The sequence below is a fragment of the Rhododendron vialii genome, chromosome 12a, assembly GCF_030253575.1.
Source record: "Rhododendron vialii isolate Sample 1 chromosome 12a, ASM3025357v1".
NCBI lineage: Eukaryota > Viridiplantae > Streptophyta > Magnoliopsida > Ericales > Ericaceae > Rhododendron > Rhododendron vialii.
In genome coordinates, this window is record NC_080568.1 from 3,764,733 (window position 1) to 3,780,633 (window position 15,901).

At 40.0% G+C, this 15,901-nt stretch overlaps 1 protein-coding gene across 1 annotated transcript; it reads right to left on the reverse strand.

Annotated features, from left to right (window-relative positions):
- Window positions 1-12,119: 12,119 nt before the first annotated feature.
- On the reverse strand, window positions 12,120-14,761 carry LOC131311763 (pentatricopeptide repeat-containing protein At1g33350). Its single transcript, XM_058339333.1, has one exon. The coding sequence runs from the start codon at window positions 14,630-14,632 to the stop codon at window positions 13,034-13,036; it is 1,599 nt and encodes a 532-aa protein (XP_058195316.1). The 5' UTR covers window positions 14,633-14,761; the 3' UTR covers window positions 12,120-13,033.
- Window positions 14,762-15,901: the final 1,140 nt, after the last annotated feature.

Here is a 15,901-nt window from a genome sequence, read left to right on the forward strand (position 1 = left end):
TTACTTGATTTGCTGCTAGTGATAAAGATCGTACTTAATGGGTTTAGCTTATCTAAATGGTTGACGATCAAATTGGGCGAGGTTTAAAATCTTCAAGTTTAAACAAATTTTTATAAAGCCTGAACAAGTTGGCCTCTTGTGTTTCTCATGTTAGTGCAATGACTCCCATTTTCTTTCTTTTCTTTTTCTTCAAATGGCGGGAAAACTTACACTATTTTATATCTAATCTAGGGAAAGAGGAAGGCGACGAGGAATACAAACCACCACAAAATGGGGTATAAGCCACCATTGCAGTAGTACCTCACCTCTAACAAAGTTTGAACCCAAGACCCCCAGGTTGGGTGCTCAAGGAAGTGCCAATTGGCTAGAGCCCATTGGCCAATGACTCCCATTTGAATACCCCATCTTTTCGAAGAAGTAATTTGTTTTGGCTTCCCTGTTTTCCGGTGTTCTTTAGTGCTGTTAATTCCAAACATAACGAATACCCAAGTGAAGAATTGCTCGTTTCTTGTATCGAGGGACTGTAGCAACGATCGATATTTAATACCGAGCCATACGCGAGCCCGAATCTGCACCTATTTTCAACGTTTTGATCGCTACTTAGACAAAAAAAGGTGTTTGACGAGGCCAAGTGCAGATAAAAGGTGTTTGAGCAAAAGGTACTGTGGATAATTACTAGATAAGCATAACCAAATTACGATCCTAAGATCTATAAAGGACAGAAAATTGTAGGTCGGATGATCGAAATAGCATTTTTACTGCAACTGGTTTTTGAGATATTGAAATAAAAAAAAAAATCGATCAACCTCAACGAGTTGTTAAGTTACACAAGCAAATGGAAGTGTTGAAGTTTTGCTTGTAATATGGATAATTATTTTGTAGAGATCGTTTTCCATCTTAAATTAAATAATGGACATTTTTCTTCTTTTCTTGTTCCTTTTTTTGGTGGAATCATCAATAGTTCGATCTGGACTAATTAATATTCTAAAATGTTATATCACGTGATTAAACAACACAATAAGAACATAAAATCAAAATAAAAAGCAAAGAAAAACACACCAATTAAGATTAAGGGAAAACATCTTTATTTATTAGAGAGATATTGCATGGACTATAGAACCATCTTCTACCTAAACATAGAAACAACCATCTACCTTATTACTACTACTAACTAGACCAAACTCAATCCTAATAACATAACTTATTAATGCATCTCAATGGTGGGCCGGTCGTGGCGGCAAGGCCCCCCAACCTGGGAAGGGTCTACGAGGAAAGAAAGGGCGTGGGACTGGACGACGAAACCCTGGTATGTATGGGTGAAAAAACCAAGCTTGCTGGTAGTAACTATCGTCTTGTTCGATGCTGTTGCCTTGTTCAGCAATCTCAATTTGTTCAGTATCGGAAACGCCATTGCCGCTGCCTTTTGCTGGTGGCGGATGGGCCCACCAAGGGAGAGGTGGAAACTTGTGGGCGGGTAGTGGCGGCAGTGCCACACCATGGCCAGGGATGGGCCACTTAGGAGCTGGGCGGCCCCATGGGCGTGGGCGTCCCCAGAGCAACCACTCAGGTTGAACGACGCCACTTTCGGATTGTTTAGAAGTGGAGATGTCACTTTTCTCACTGGCTAAACCGTCATTGAGAAATACGGCTAGGGAAATGAGAAAGAAGAGAAGGGTGGCAAAAGATCTCGTCTTCATGGCTATATGGTACACTCTCTCTCTCTCAAACAAGAAATGATAATGAAAAGTGAACCTCTTCAGCAAGTATATATAGGGAACAAAGTAGCTAGATAGTGATGGGGTGATGGTTATCCCATATGGAATTAATTTCTTTTTGTGGTGATTATCTAATTAATTTGATGAGAATGAAACCGAATGAGACTCTAATGAATTGCAGTTTATTCGAAATTTCAAAAGACTTCATTCCAAACTCTTTTTGGTACGTATTTATCTGGTTGAGATAATTGGGTTAGAGGTTAGTGACTTTGGAAAAAAGGTATGACATCTCTTGTGATAATGGGTCTTATAGCGATGGAATATACTTTGGAAGCAAAAAAAATTTAATTTGCTAGTGATAATTATCGTAATTAATGGGTTTAGCTTATCTAAATGGTTGCTTATCAATTGGGTGAGGTTTCCGAGGGAAAAAAATGGGCGAGGATTAAAATTTTCAAGTTTAAAGAAATTTTAAAAGGCCTGAACAAGCTGGCCTCTAGTTTTTATTGATTTGTGAGCAAACCAATTCAAATGACAGGAAAAATTGATCTTCTCCAAATTTTCTCATGTTAGTGCAAGGACTCCCATTTTTCTTTTTATTCAAATGGCGGGAGAACTTACACTAGTCTATATCTTATCTAGAGTAATAGAAAGAGAATGAGGAATATGAACCACCATTAATTGCAGTAGTACCTCGACTATAACAAAGTTTGAACCCAAGACCTCCGAGCTGGGTCATACCTCGCCTATAACAAAGTTTGAACCCAAGACCTCCGAGCTGGGTCAGAGCCCATTGGCCAATGACTCCCATTTGAATACCCCATCTTTTTGAAGAAGTAATTTGTTTCGGCTTCCCTGTTTTCCAGTACTGTTCTTTAGTGCTGTTAATTCCAAACATACGGAATACCAAGTGAACAATTGCTCATTTCTTGTACCGAGAGGGACTGTAGCAACGATCGATATTTAATACTGAGCCTTAAGCGAGCCAGAATCTGTTCAACGTTTTGCTCGCTACTTTCACGAAAAAAGGTGTTTGACGAGCCAAGTGCGGATAAAAGGTGTTTGGCGAGCCAAGGTGTTTTGCAAAAATGGTGTTTGAGCAAAAGGTGTTCGACGAGCCAAGGTGTTTTGCTCGCTACCTAAACGAACAAAGATGCTTGAGCAAAAGGTGTTTGATGAGCCAAGGTGTTTTGCTCAACTTTGCAGTAGTCTAACATGATACAACCTCAATAACACAACTAGGAGAAAGAACCATAAGATCATTCTATGGAAATGAATATGTTCAAGAATTTGACCTGAATGGGAAAACAATGCTATGTATGTACGATACAGGTGATAAATAATCAGCACAAACAAGGCCGGAGAAGTATCATCTGCTCGAAGATATTCCAGTATGGAACCCGAGCCAGACAAAAAAATGAAGTTAATCAAGAAAAAAAAAAGATGTCTCTGAACCGTCAGCCAAAACTAGTCAGGATAAAAATCAACATCCATAGGCCTGGAGGTTGGAGGTAAGCTGGCCGGTCGTGCTCACCGGAAGATGCATGGAGGACTCTTGGAAGGCCGGAGTAAACCAAAAGTGGAGGAAGAGGGAGCTAATGCACCCTTAGGGCCTGTTTGTTTGTCTAGATTTTAGTATCGGACTGGACTATAAATCGTAAGGGCTGGGAGCCTGGGACATCAAATCTTACAAAATATACAACACCAAGGGGGTGTGGACCATAAATCTCATGAACTGTTATTCCGATCAAGTTACATATCCTGTGGCTGTGAGGTATACTCCTATATCTTTGCAGTTATTCAATCAAACAAATGGGCCCTTAGAGAGATTGAAGATAACTACCATTCTCAGAAGTACTCATTTGCTGCAGTCAATAATACATTCCCATTTTCCTTTGACACTGCTCTTCTCTCTTCTAAGAACATGACCCTTTTGGGCATGATATCTTGGCTCCAAAAGCACTAGATAAGTATAACCAAATTACGATCCTAAGATCAATAAAGGACACAAATTGTAGCTCGGATGATCGAAATAGCATTTTTACTGCAACTGGTTATTGAGATATCGAAATAAATAAAAAAAAATCGATCAACCTCACCGAGTTGTTAAGGTACAAAAGCAAATGTTAGTGTTGAAGTTTTGCTTGTGCTATGGATAATTATTTTGTGGAGATCGCTTTCCATCTTAAATTAAATAATGGACATTTTTCATCTTTTCTTGTTTCTTTTTTTGGTGGAATCATCAATAGTTCGATCTGGACTAATGGACTAATTAATGTTCTAAAATGTTATATGACGTGATTAAACAACACAATAAGAACATAAAATCAAAATTAAAAACAAAGCAAAGCACAAACAATTAAGCTAAAGGGAAAACATCTTTATTTATTAGAGATATTGCACGGACTATTGAAACATCTTTTACCTAAACATAGAAACAACCATCTACCTCATTACTATTACTAACTAGACCAAACTCAATCCTAATAACATAACTAATACATCTCAATGGTGGGCCGGTCGTGGCGGCAAGGCCCCCCAACCTGGGAAGGGTCTACGAGGAAAGAAAGGGCGTGGGAATGGACGACGAATCCCTGGTATGTATGGGTGAAAAAACCATTCTTGCTGGTAGTAACTATTGTCTTGTTCGATGCTGTCGGCTTGTTCAACAATCTCGACTTGTTCAGTATCGGAAACGCCACTGCCGCTGCCTTTTGCTGGTGGCGGATGGGGCCACCAAGGGAGAGGTGGAAACTTGTGGGCCGGTAGTGGCGGCAGTGCCACACCATGGCCAGGGATGGGCCACTTAGGAGCTGGGCGGCCCCATGGGCGTGGGCGTCCCCAGAACCACTCAGGTTGGACGACACCACTTTCGGATTGTTTTGCAGTGGAGACGTCACTAGTTTCACTGGCTAAGCTGTTATTGAGAAACAAGGTTAGGGAAATGAGAAAGAAGAGAATGGTGGCAAAAGATCTCATCTTCATAGCTATATCGTACTCTCTCTCTCTCAAACAAGAAATGATAATGAAAAGTGAACCTCTTCAGCAAGTATATATAGGGAACAATGTAACTAGATAGTGGTGGGGTGATGGTTATCTGATATGGGAATTATTATTATTATTTTTTATGGTTATTATCTAATTAATTTGATGAGAATGAAACCGAATGAGACTCTAATGAATTGCAGCTTATTCGAAATTTCAAAAGACTTTCATTTCTACTCATACACTTGTTCATTCCAAACTCTTTTTGGTACGTATCATCTTATCTGATAATGGATCTTAGTGATGGAATATTCTATGGAAGCAAAAAATATTCAACATGAAACGTTGTGCGTAGGACACTTTGACTCCTGTGGTCGGCGCAATGCAATAGGAGATAACTTACACTAGTCTATATCTTAATTATCTAGGGAAAGAGGAAGGGGACGAGGAATATAAACCACCACGTACTACAGTAGTATCTCTCCTATGACAAAGTTTGAATCCAAGACTTCCGAGTTGGGTACGTGCTCAAGGAAGTGTCATCTGGGTTAGAGCCCATCGGCCAGTGACTCCCATTTGAATACCCCATCTTTTTGAAGAAGTAATTTGTTTCGGCTTCCCTGTTTTCCAGTACTGTTCTTTAGTGCAGCGCTGTTAATTTCGAACATAAGGAATACCAAGTGAACAATTGCTCCTTTCTTGTACCGAGAAGGACTGTAGCAACGATGGATATTTAGGCTCCGTTTGTTTCGATGTAAAATATTTTTTCAGAAAACAAACTTCAAACTTTTATTTTTTGGTGTTTGGTTGACACTTGAAAATATTTTCAGAAATCAACAAAATAGTGTAGAGAGGGGGGGGGTGGGTTTTAAATAGTGGGGGTATTTGAGATTATTGGAATTGAATGTGGGTCAGAACTTGACGATCGAGAAAAAAAATTACAATAGAAGGCAATGGGTTCATTTTGAAAAAAAACTTACTGAAAATTTAAAGGTAAGTCATTTTTGTCCAATTGATGGAAAATATTTTACATGTAAAATATTTTTCTCATTTTTTAAACAACCCAACACTGAAAAATAGATAAAAACATTTTACGTCCAAACAAACAGAGCCTTAATACCGATGATGCTGGTGAATCCCAAGATAATTTTACTGCCCTTCTACATAATTTTGAAACTCCCAACTAAGTCATGGAATTATTCTCATAACCAACTTTGACCAAATAAGTGCTGATATTCAAGTGACTTTTGGTATCTTCTACTTGAGAGTTGAAAGGTCCTCTTGGAATTTGTCGTTTTGAAAGTGTAAGTGTCTTTTCCTATTCTTGGAGGGTTGTTCCAAGTAGTCTATAAATTAGGTTGCTATGAATGAAATCTTTAGAGAGTGTGTTGAATTAAAATAGCCTTTGGCTTGTGAGAAGATAATTCTTCTTGTTCATCGTTTCTGTATCTCTTAGGTGGATTCCTTTGAGTGGTGAGCGATCCCTACGCCCTGTATCCCTAGTTAAATATTCGGGTGGTGATATCTGTATCCCGTTGGCTTTCTAACTTGGGTGGTGTGCGATTATCCCTTTATCCCTTTTTACCTTTCTTCCGTCCCATTTGAAAAATCCGCCGTCAGTTTGGTATCAGAGCTCTTGGGTTGTCATGGCTGGAATGTTTCAACATCAACTAGAGGAGCAGCAACAAGCTTTTCGAAATCCATGTTTTATGGAGTCAGCAACAATACATGATTATGATCTTGCATGGCCATTCACAAGGAAAAAAGTTTCAGATCCAATTGTGGATTGGAATAAGCCACCAATTTTTGATGAAGAAGTCATTGAAGAAATTTTTATTGAAGGTGACGTAGGAGATTTTCTCAATGTTGTCAAACATGGAATTAAAATTAATCGAGAGGTTGATTGGGATTCACCTCCTAAATTTGAAGAGTATCCGAATGGAGCCGAAGATGTTCTACACTTAGTGGATGATATTAGAGATGACAATGGCATACGAATGGTTGAAGATACAAAAGTGGATGTTCAAGAGAAAATTGTTGAAGCCGCAGAAAACAAATTTCAAGACAATCACTATTATGAAGATCCTTTCTATCCAATGGGCTTCATCAATTCATCTGATTCATGGATCATAAAGAAGCTAATTATTGATTACATTATTTTAACTCGATGGACTGATTGGATGGATGTCTGTGTGAAGATTGGCAAGGTCGTAGCCCGTGTTCCGCATTCAATGTGCTATTCAAGCAAGAATCCATGGGTTACGTACCTAGAGCAGAATTTGAAGGAAATCATTCATTCAGTTTTTGGCAACATTTTAAAGTTTAGGTATGAAAAAATTAATTTCAAGTACAAGGTTAATGCAGACAAGATTCGGCGTTCTAAATTGTTTCAAGCCTTGGAAACTCGAGGGCGAGTTGCACGCAGTGGAAGCGAATGATGCCGGTGAATCCCAAGATAATTTTACTGCCCTTCTACATAATTTTGAAACTCCCAACTAAGTCATGGAATTATTCTCATAACCAACTTTGACCAAATAAGTGCTGATATTCAAGTGACTTTTGGTATCTTCTACTTGAGAGTTGAAAGGTCCTCTTGGAATTTGTCGTTTTGAAAGTGTAAGTGTCTTTTCCTATTCTTGGAGGGTTGTTCCAAGTAGTCTATAAATTAGGTTGCTATGAATGAAATCTTTAGAGAGTGTGTTGAATTAAAATAGCCTTTGGCTTGTGAGAAGATAATTCTTCTTGTTCATCGTTTCTGTATCTCTTAGGTGGATTCCTTTGAGTGGTGAGCGATCCCTACGCCCTGTATCCCTAGTTAAATATTCGGGTGGTGATATCTGTATCCCGTTGGCTTTCTAACTTGGGTGGTGTGCGATTATCCCTTTATCCCTTTTTACCTTTCTTCCGTCCCATTTGAAAAATCCGCCGTCAGTTTGGTATCAGAGCTCTTGGGTTGTCATGGCTGGAATGTTTCAACATCAACTAGAGGAGCAGCAACAAGCTTTTCGAAATCCATGTTTTATGGAGTCAGCAACAATACATGATTATGATCTTGCATGGCCATTCACAAGGAAAAAAGTTTCAGATCCAATTGTGGATTGGAATAAGCCACCAATTTTTGATGAAGAAGTCATTGAAGAAATTTTTATTGAAGGTGACGTAGGAGATTTTCTCAATGTTGTCAAACATGGAATTAAAATTAATCGAGAGGTTGATTGGGATTCACCTCCTAAATTTGAAGAGTATCCGAATGGAGCCGAAGATGTTCTACACTTAGTGGATGATATTAGAGATGACAATGGCATACGAATGGTTGAAGATACAAAAGTGGATGTTCAAGAGAAAATTGTTGAAGCCGCAGAAAACAAATTTCAAGACAATCACTATTATGAAGATCCTTTCTATCCAATGGGCTTCATCAATTCATCTGATTCATGGATCATAAAGAAGCTAATTATTGATTACATTATTTTAACTCGATGGACTGATTGGATGGATGTCTGTGTGAAGATTGGCAAGGTCGTAGCCCGTGTTCCGCATTCAATGTGCTATTCAAGCAAGAATCCATGGGTTACGTACCTAGAGCAGAATTTGAAGGAAATCATTCATTCAGTTTTTGGCAACATTTTAAAGTTTAGGTATGAAAAAATTAATTTCAAGTACAAGGTTAATGCAGACAAGATTCGGCGTTCTAAATTGTTTCAAGCCTTGGAAACTCGAGGGCGAGTTGCACGCAGTGGAAGCGAATGATGCCGGTGAATCCCAAGATAATTTTACTGCCCTTCTACATAATTTTGAAACTCCCAACTAAGTCATGGAATTATTCTCATAACCAACTTTGACCAAATAAGTGCTGATATTCAAGTGACTTTTGGTATCTTCTACTTGAGAGTTGAAAGGTCCTCTTGGAATTTGTCGTTTTGAAAGTGTAAGTGTCTTTTCCTATTCTTGGAGGGTTGTTCCAAGTAGTCTATAAATTAGGTTGCTATGAATGAAATCTTTAGAGAGTGTGTTGAATTAAAATAGCCTTTGGCTTGTGAGAAGATAATTCTTCTTGTTCATCGTTTCTGTATCTCTTAGGTGGATTCCTTTGAGTGGTGAGCGATCCCTACGCCCTGTATCCCTAGTTAAATATTCGGGTGGTGATATCTGTATCCCGTTGGCTTTCTAACTTGGGTGGTGTGCGATTATCCCTTTATCCCTTTTTACCTTTCTTCCGTCCCATTTGAAAAATCCGCCGTCAACCGAGCCTTAAGCGAGCCCGAATCTGCACCCATTTTCAACGTTTTGCTCGCTACTTAAACGAAAAAAGGTGTTTGATGAGCCAAGTGTAGATAAAAGTTATTTGAGCGAAAGGTGTTTGAGGAGCCAAGGTGTTTTGGTTGCTACTTAATGTTTTGCTCAACTTTGCTGTAGTCTAACATGATACAACATTACAACCTCAACGACGACAACACCACCACAAAACTAGGAGAAAGAACCATAAGTTCATTCTATGGAAACGAATACGTACGTTCAAGAATTTTCACCCGAATGAGAAAACAATGCTGCTTAAATAGGATAGAGGTAGTGAATAATTAGCACAACCAAAGCCGGAGAAGTGTCATCTGCTCAAAGATATTCCAGTACGGAACCCGAGCCAGACAAGAAAAAAAAAATGAAGTTAATCAGAAAAAAAGATGTCTGTGAACCGTCAACTTCCATTGGCCTTGCAGTTTGGGGCATCTGCATAATGCGGAGGATGGAGGTACGCTGGCCGGTTGGGCTTTCTTGAAGATGGAGGGTTCTTGGATGACCGGAGTAAACCAGGAAGTGGAGGAAGAGGGAGCTAATTCACCCTTAGGGCCCGTTTGTTTGTCTAGATTTTAGTATCGGACTGGACTATATAACTCTCACCAATGTTATTTCGATCAAGTTACGTATCCTGTGAGATACATATCTTTACAGTTATCGAATCAAACAAACGGGTACTTAGAGAGATTTTATTTTTATTTTTATGGGATCCGCAGCCCTTAGAGAGATTGAAGATAACCAACATTCTCAGAACTCACTTGCTGCAATCAATAACACATTCCCATTTTCCTTTGACACTGCTCTTCTCTTCTTAACAAAATGAAATGACAGAGACCCTTGGGCAAGATATCTTGGCTCCACTACCACAACTCCAAAACCACAAGATAAGCCTAGCCAAATTTCGATCCTAGGATCAATAAAGGACACAAATTGTCGCTTGGATGATCGAAATAGCATTTTTACTTTTGAGATTTTGACCAAAAATAAATAAATAAATCGACCAACCTCAAGGAGTTGTTGATGCACGTTTTGTTTGTTCTATGGACAATTATTTTGTAGAGATCGTTTTCCATCTTAAATTAAATAATGGACGTTTTTCTTCTTTTCTTGTTTGGTGGAATCATCAATAGTTCTGGACTAATTAATGTTCTAAAATGTTAATATCACGTGATTATACAACACAATAAGAACGTAAAATCAAAATAAAAAACAGAGCAATGCACAAACAATTAAGCTAAAGGGAAAACATCTTTATTTATTAGAGAGATATTGCATGGATTATTGAACCATCTTCTACCTAAACATAGAAACAACCATCTACCTCATTACTACTACTAACTAGACCAAACTCGATCCTAATAACATAACTAATCCATCTCAATGGTGGGCTGGTCGTGGCGGCAAGGCCCCCCAACCTGGGAAGGGTCTACGAGGAAAGAAAGGGCGTGGGAATGGACGACGAAACCCTGGTATGTATGGGTGAAAAAACCATTCTTGTTGGTAGTAACTATCATCTTGTTCAATGCTGTCGGCTTGTCCACCAATCTCGACTTGTTCAGTATTGGAAACGCCACTGCCGCTGCCTTTTGCTGGTGGCGGATGGGGCCACCAAGGGAGAGGTGGAAACTTGTGGGCTGGTAGTGGCGGCAGTGCCACACCATGGCCAGGGATGGGCCACTTAGGAGCTGGGCGGCCCCATGGGCGTGGGCGTCCCCAGAACCACTCAGGTTGGACGACACCACTTTCGGATTGTTTGGCAGTGGAGATGTCACTAGTTTCACTGGCTAAGCCGTCATTGAGAAATAAGGTTAGGGAAATGAGAAAGAAGAGAATGGTGGCAAAAGATCTCGTCTTCATAGCTATATCGTACTCTCTCTCTCTCTCAAACAAGAAATGATAATGAAAAGTAAACCTCTTCAGCAAGTATATATAGGGAACAAAGTAGCTAGATAATGATGGGGTGATAGTTATCCGATATGGGAATTAATTTCTTTTGTGGGGATTATCTAATTAGTTTGATGAGAATGAAACTGAATGAGACTCTATCGGATTGCAGTTTATTCGGAGAAGACTTCATCTCTACTCATACACGGGGTTCATTCCAAACTCTTTTTTGGTACGTACTTATCCTCTTGATTGGGTTAGATGTTAGTGCCTTTGGAAGAAGTTATATCATCTCATAGAACCCCACTATAGGTATCGACGGAAACGCGGGATCCACTTTGGCTCTCAACAATTAAAAAAAAAAATCGAGCGGACTTGTTAGAAATTAGCTCAATCAGATATGCTTAATTGCTTTTGTTCTTTTCTTTTCTAAAGGGTGCTGAGGAGATTAAAGACTGGGATAACAAAAGAATGGAAACGCAGGACCCACTTTGAATACTATTCGGTTCCGTTGTTTAACTAATGTCCCTTCGGATTCAGTCAAATTCACAAATTATCCTAGAGAATGATGGGCATTTTACCATTTTATTTTGCAACCAAAAGTTGCGGACATTTTCTTTTATCCTCTTTAGTGAATCATTAGTATTATTTGATTTGTTAGTGATAATGATGGTAGTTGTTTTAGCTTATCTAAATCGTTGAGGATCAAATTGGATGAGGTTTAAAATCTTCAAGTTTAAATCAATTTTTAAAATGCCTGAACAAGTTGGCCTCTTGTATTTATCGTTTTGTGAGCAGCAAAAATTGATGTTCTCCAATTTTTCACATGTTTGTCAATGACACCCATTTTTTTAATTTTTTTTTACAAATGTCGGGAGAACTCACACTACTCTATATCTAGGTGAAGAGAAAGGAAACGGGGAATATAAACCACAACAGAGAAGGGTATAAACCATCACTTCAGCAGTTCGCGAGGTTTGAACTCAAGACCTCCGAGTTCGGTGGCTCAAGGAAGTGCCATCTGGGCTCTAGCCCATTGGCCGATGACTCCCATTTGAAAACCCCATCTTTTGAAGAGGTCCCAAGGGCATGCCTCCGGTAGGAATTGAACCTACAAATTTGACATTTGGCTCAACTTTGCATTAGTCTAACTGTTAAGACTCTAACTTGATACAACGACAGCAACTCAACGACAACAATGATAGATACAATACTAGGAGAAGTAACCATAAGATCATTCTATGGAAATGAATAAGTTCATGAATTTCACCTCAATGAGAAAACAATGCTACATAAATAGGATACGGGTAACGAATAAATAGCAGGCCGGTGTAGTGTCATCGTCTCAATTTATTCCCAAAAAAATGAGGTTAAATCAGAAAAATGCTCTCTCAACTGCCAAACAAAACTAGTCTGAAGAGAAAATAAACTACCATAGGCCTTGCAGTTTGGGCCCTTTGGGGCATCTGCATAATGTGGAGGATGGAGGGGAGAAGGAGGACACCTGAAAGGCTGGAGTTCACCGAAAGTGAAGGAAGAGGGAGCTGATGCACCCTTAAGGCTCGTTTGTGTTTCCTTATTCTAGTATTGGTCTGTACTTGACTATAAATCCAAAGGGACAATAACTATATGTTTTTTGTCGAAATTCCAGTGATGAGGATTAAATATCTGCCACATGAAATCGTACAAAATATGCAATACAATGCGGATGTGGCACCATAAATCTCATCACTGACATACCCTATGAGATATATATACATCTTCAGTCTTCACAGTTAGTTCAGTCAAACAAACGGGCCGTAGAGTGAGAGAAGATAACCACCATCCTCAGAAGTCAGAACTCATTTTCTGCAACCAATAACACTTGCCCTCTTTTCCCTTTGACACAGCTCTTCTCTTCTAAACAAATGAAATGAAAGAGAACCTTGGGCATTCATATCTTGGCTCCACTACCACAACTACCAGATAAGCCTAACAAAAAAATTTCGATCCTACGATCAATTAAATACTCAAATTGTAGCTCAGATGAGTTAGCATTTTTACTGCAGGTGGTGTTTGACGTTCCAAATCAAATTGCGAGCAACCTCGAGCAGTTGTTAAGGTACACTCAAATGGCAGTTTGGATGGTAGTGGAGATAATCCTAGCAACTGTAGAACTAAGAAAAACCAACCAGGCAATCCAAAACTGTGTATATCTCCTCGGTTCTGGGATGTGTCGTATCCGCAGAATAAAACTGGTGAACTTGGTTATCAACCTCAATCCAACTGCAACCAGGTGTCTTGTGAGCATTCTGCGCCTTCAACGTCTTCCTTAACTTCCGGACCTCATCCCACTTCCCTGACTCCACATATACATTTGCCAACATCACACCATAACTACCATTATTTGGATCAATCTCGATTAATTTTCTGACAGCGAATTCCGCCAAATCTATTCGACCATGAATCTTACAGCCATTGAGCAAAGAGCCCCAAACCACCACGTCAGGTAGCATCCTCATCCTTCTCACGACTTCCATGGCTTCTTCAAATCGCCCTGCTCGACCAAGAAGGTCTATTAGGCAACCATAGTGTTCAATCTGAGGCTCAATTGCGTAATCCCTGGTCATTAAATCGTAATAATACCGGCCTTGTTCCACCAATCCTCCATGGGTACAAGCATTCAACAAACCAACAAAAGTAACTCGATCCGGTTTGACGTCAATCACACATTTGATCATCTCCTCGAAAACACGGATTGCTTCCCCACTCTGGCCATGTAAGGCAAAGCAATTGATCATGGAATTCCATGTTGTCACACTTCTCTTCGATGTCTGGTCAAAAACCCGTCTTGCTTCTTTTAAGCAACCACACTTCCCATACATATCCACTAGTGAATTTAACAAGAACAAATCACAATCGAGGCGATTCCTGTAAATGTAACCATGGATGCATCTACCATGCTGGAGCATCCCAGTGTTTCCACACGCCGATAGTCCACAAACAACAGTAACATGGTTCGGTCTGTTCCCACAACCTTCTCCTTCCACTCCAACAGTGGCCATTCTCCTAAACAGACTCATTGCCTCCGAAAACAACCCGTTTTGCGTGCACCCAGCAATAACAGCATTCCAAGACGGAACGTCCCTCTCCTTCTCCGGCATCTCCTCAAACATCACCATCGCACGGCCCATCTCCCCCAGCCTCGCATACCCAGAAACCATAGCCGTCCATGACACGACATTCCTGCCAGACATGTCGTCAAACACCCGGTGTGCGGTCCCAAGATCGGAGCAAAACCTCGCGTAGGAATCCAAAAGAGCCGTTTGCACAACTGGGTATTTCTCGAAACCCGATTTTACGATCTGGGTATGCACCAGTTCGGTCCCAAGAGACTTCACGACTTCGGGGCATGATTTCAGAACGTAAGGATATACAAACTGGTTGGGAACAACCCGTCTTTCTCGAACCATGTCGCGATACAACAGGAAAGAAGACTCGTGATCGGAATCAGATGCGTACGCGGTGATCATGGCTGTGTAAAGGTAGACATTGGGGGAGGAGAGGTGATCGAAGAGGAAGCGAGCGTAGCGGAGATTGGAGAGGGCGAGAGTGCAGAAGCGAACGAGCTTGAACGCGAAGAACTGGGTTTGGCCATGGCCGAGAGTGATGAGAAAAGATTGGAGCTGCTTGAGATGGTTGAGGTGATTGGATTTGGATAGTATGGATAGTACATGCTGGTTCAGGCCGAGTTGGTCGCGAGTGAGGGGAAGCATGTTATGTTGGTCTCACTCTCGTTTGTCCCATGCATATAATACCAGAAGCGATACGACCAAGCCGGATCAGGTCGAGTTTTAGGAAAATGTTGAGCTTCTTTCGTAAAATTTTTATCGAACTTGAGCTCAATGAAAATTTGACAAATTTGTTTCGAACTCGAATTTGTTCCCGAGCCTTAATTTGGCCATTTTTTTGAAGTTAAGTTTTGAAGCTCAAGCTTGAACAAACTTGTTCGGCTCCTTTTTAATTCCTACTATTACGTGTACCAGTTACCCAGTACCATCTCTGTCATGGTAAAATGACCGAGGAACAAGAGACCAAGATGACAAAGTAAGGGAAAATAGTTAAAATAAAATTCTGCTTCTCACAGCTTTGCTCAGTTAAAAAAAAAAAATTCTAAAAAAATATACTCCGTAGATAAAGAGAAGGGAAATGGTTTCATACGCCTCTTTTATCCTTTGATACTCCTCCTTTTTTTTTTGGGTCTTTATTCATGTGAAAGTACCAAATTATCCTTCATATGGAAAAAATGACTCAAGTAGCAAGGATAATTTAGTAATTTCATGAGTAAGAGACAATAAAAGGAGTGCTAATAGATAAAAGAAAGTGCGAAAATTATTTATCTAGGGCGCTGCTATTCGCAGCCCTTTATTTTCTCCCATAGCCCATTACATTTCGGTAAATGGTTATTGAAAATCATAAATAACATTTCGGTAAATAGTTGTTGAAAACAAGATTATATTTCGGTAACTACATGTCGATATGTTCAACTTTCAGTAAACAACTGCCGAATATACATTTTCGGTAAATAGTTGTTGAAAAAAATATTATATTTCGGTAATTGGATGCTGCAAATATATCTCAATTTCGGTAACTAACTGTTGAGTATAATTAAAAATTTTTAACGGGCTATGGAAGAAAATAAAGGGCTGCGAATAGCGGCGCCCTTTATCTAAACGACAGTACTAGGAAGGTTTCCTATTATTAGCCATGAGCCAAATTGATCCCGTGGAGTGGTTTAGGTCATGTGCAAATGGAGAAAGTTTTGGGTGCCACATGAGTACCACGTCACCCAGTCGACGTGGTGCCCGAGCAACACATTCGGATCGTCCAAAAGTATATTGGACAGCCCAGATTGAAACACTCTCTCCTCCCACCCCAAAACTCTCTTCTCTTTCTCTCTCCAAATCCGAGCCGTCCAAAACCGAAATGGACAACCCGAATGTGCCGAGCGAGTACCATGTGGTACCCGCTCGGCACTGAAAATC

Coding starts and splice junctions, on each gene's coding strand:
- LOC131311763 (XM_058339333.1), bottom strand. CDS start 14,632: ATGCTTCCCCTCACTCGCGACCAACTCGGCCTGAACCAGCATGTACTA.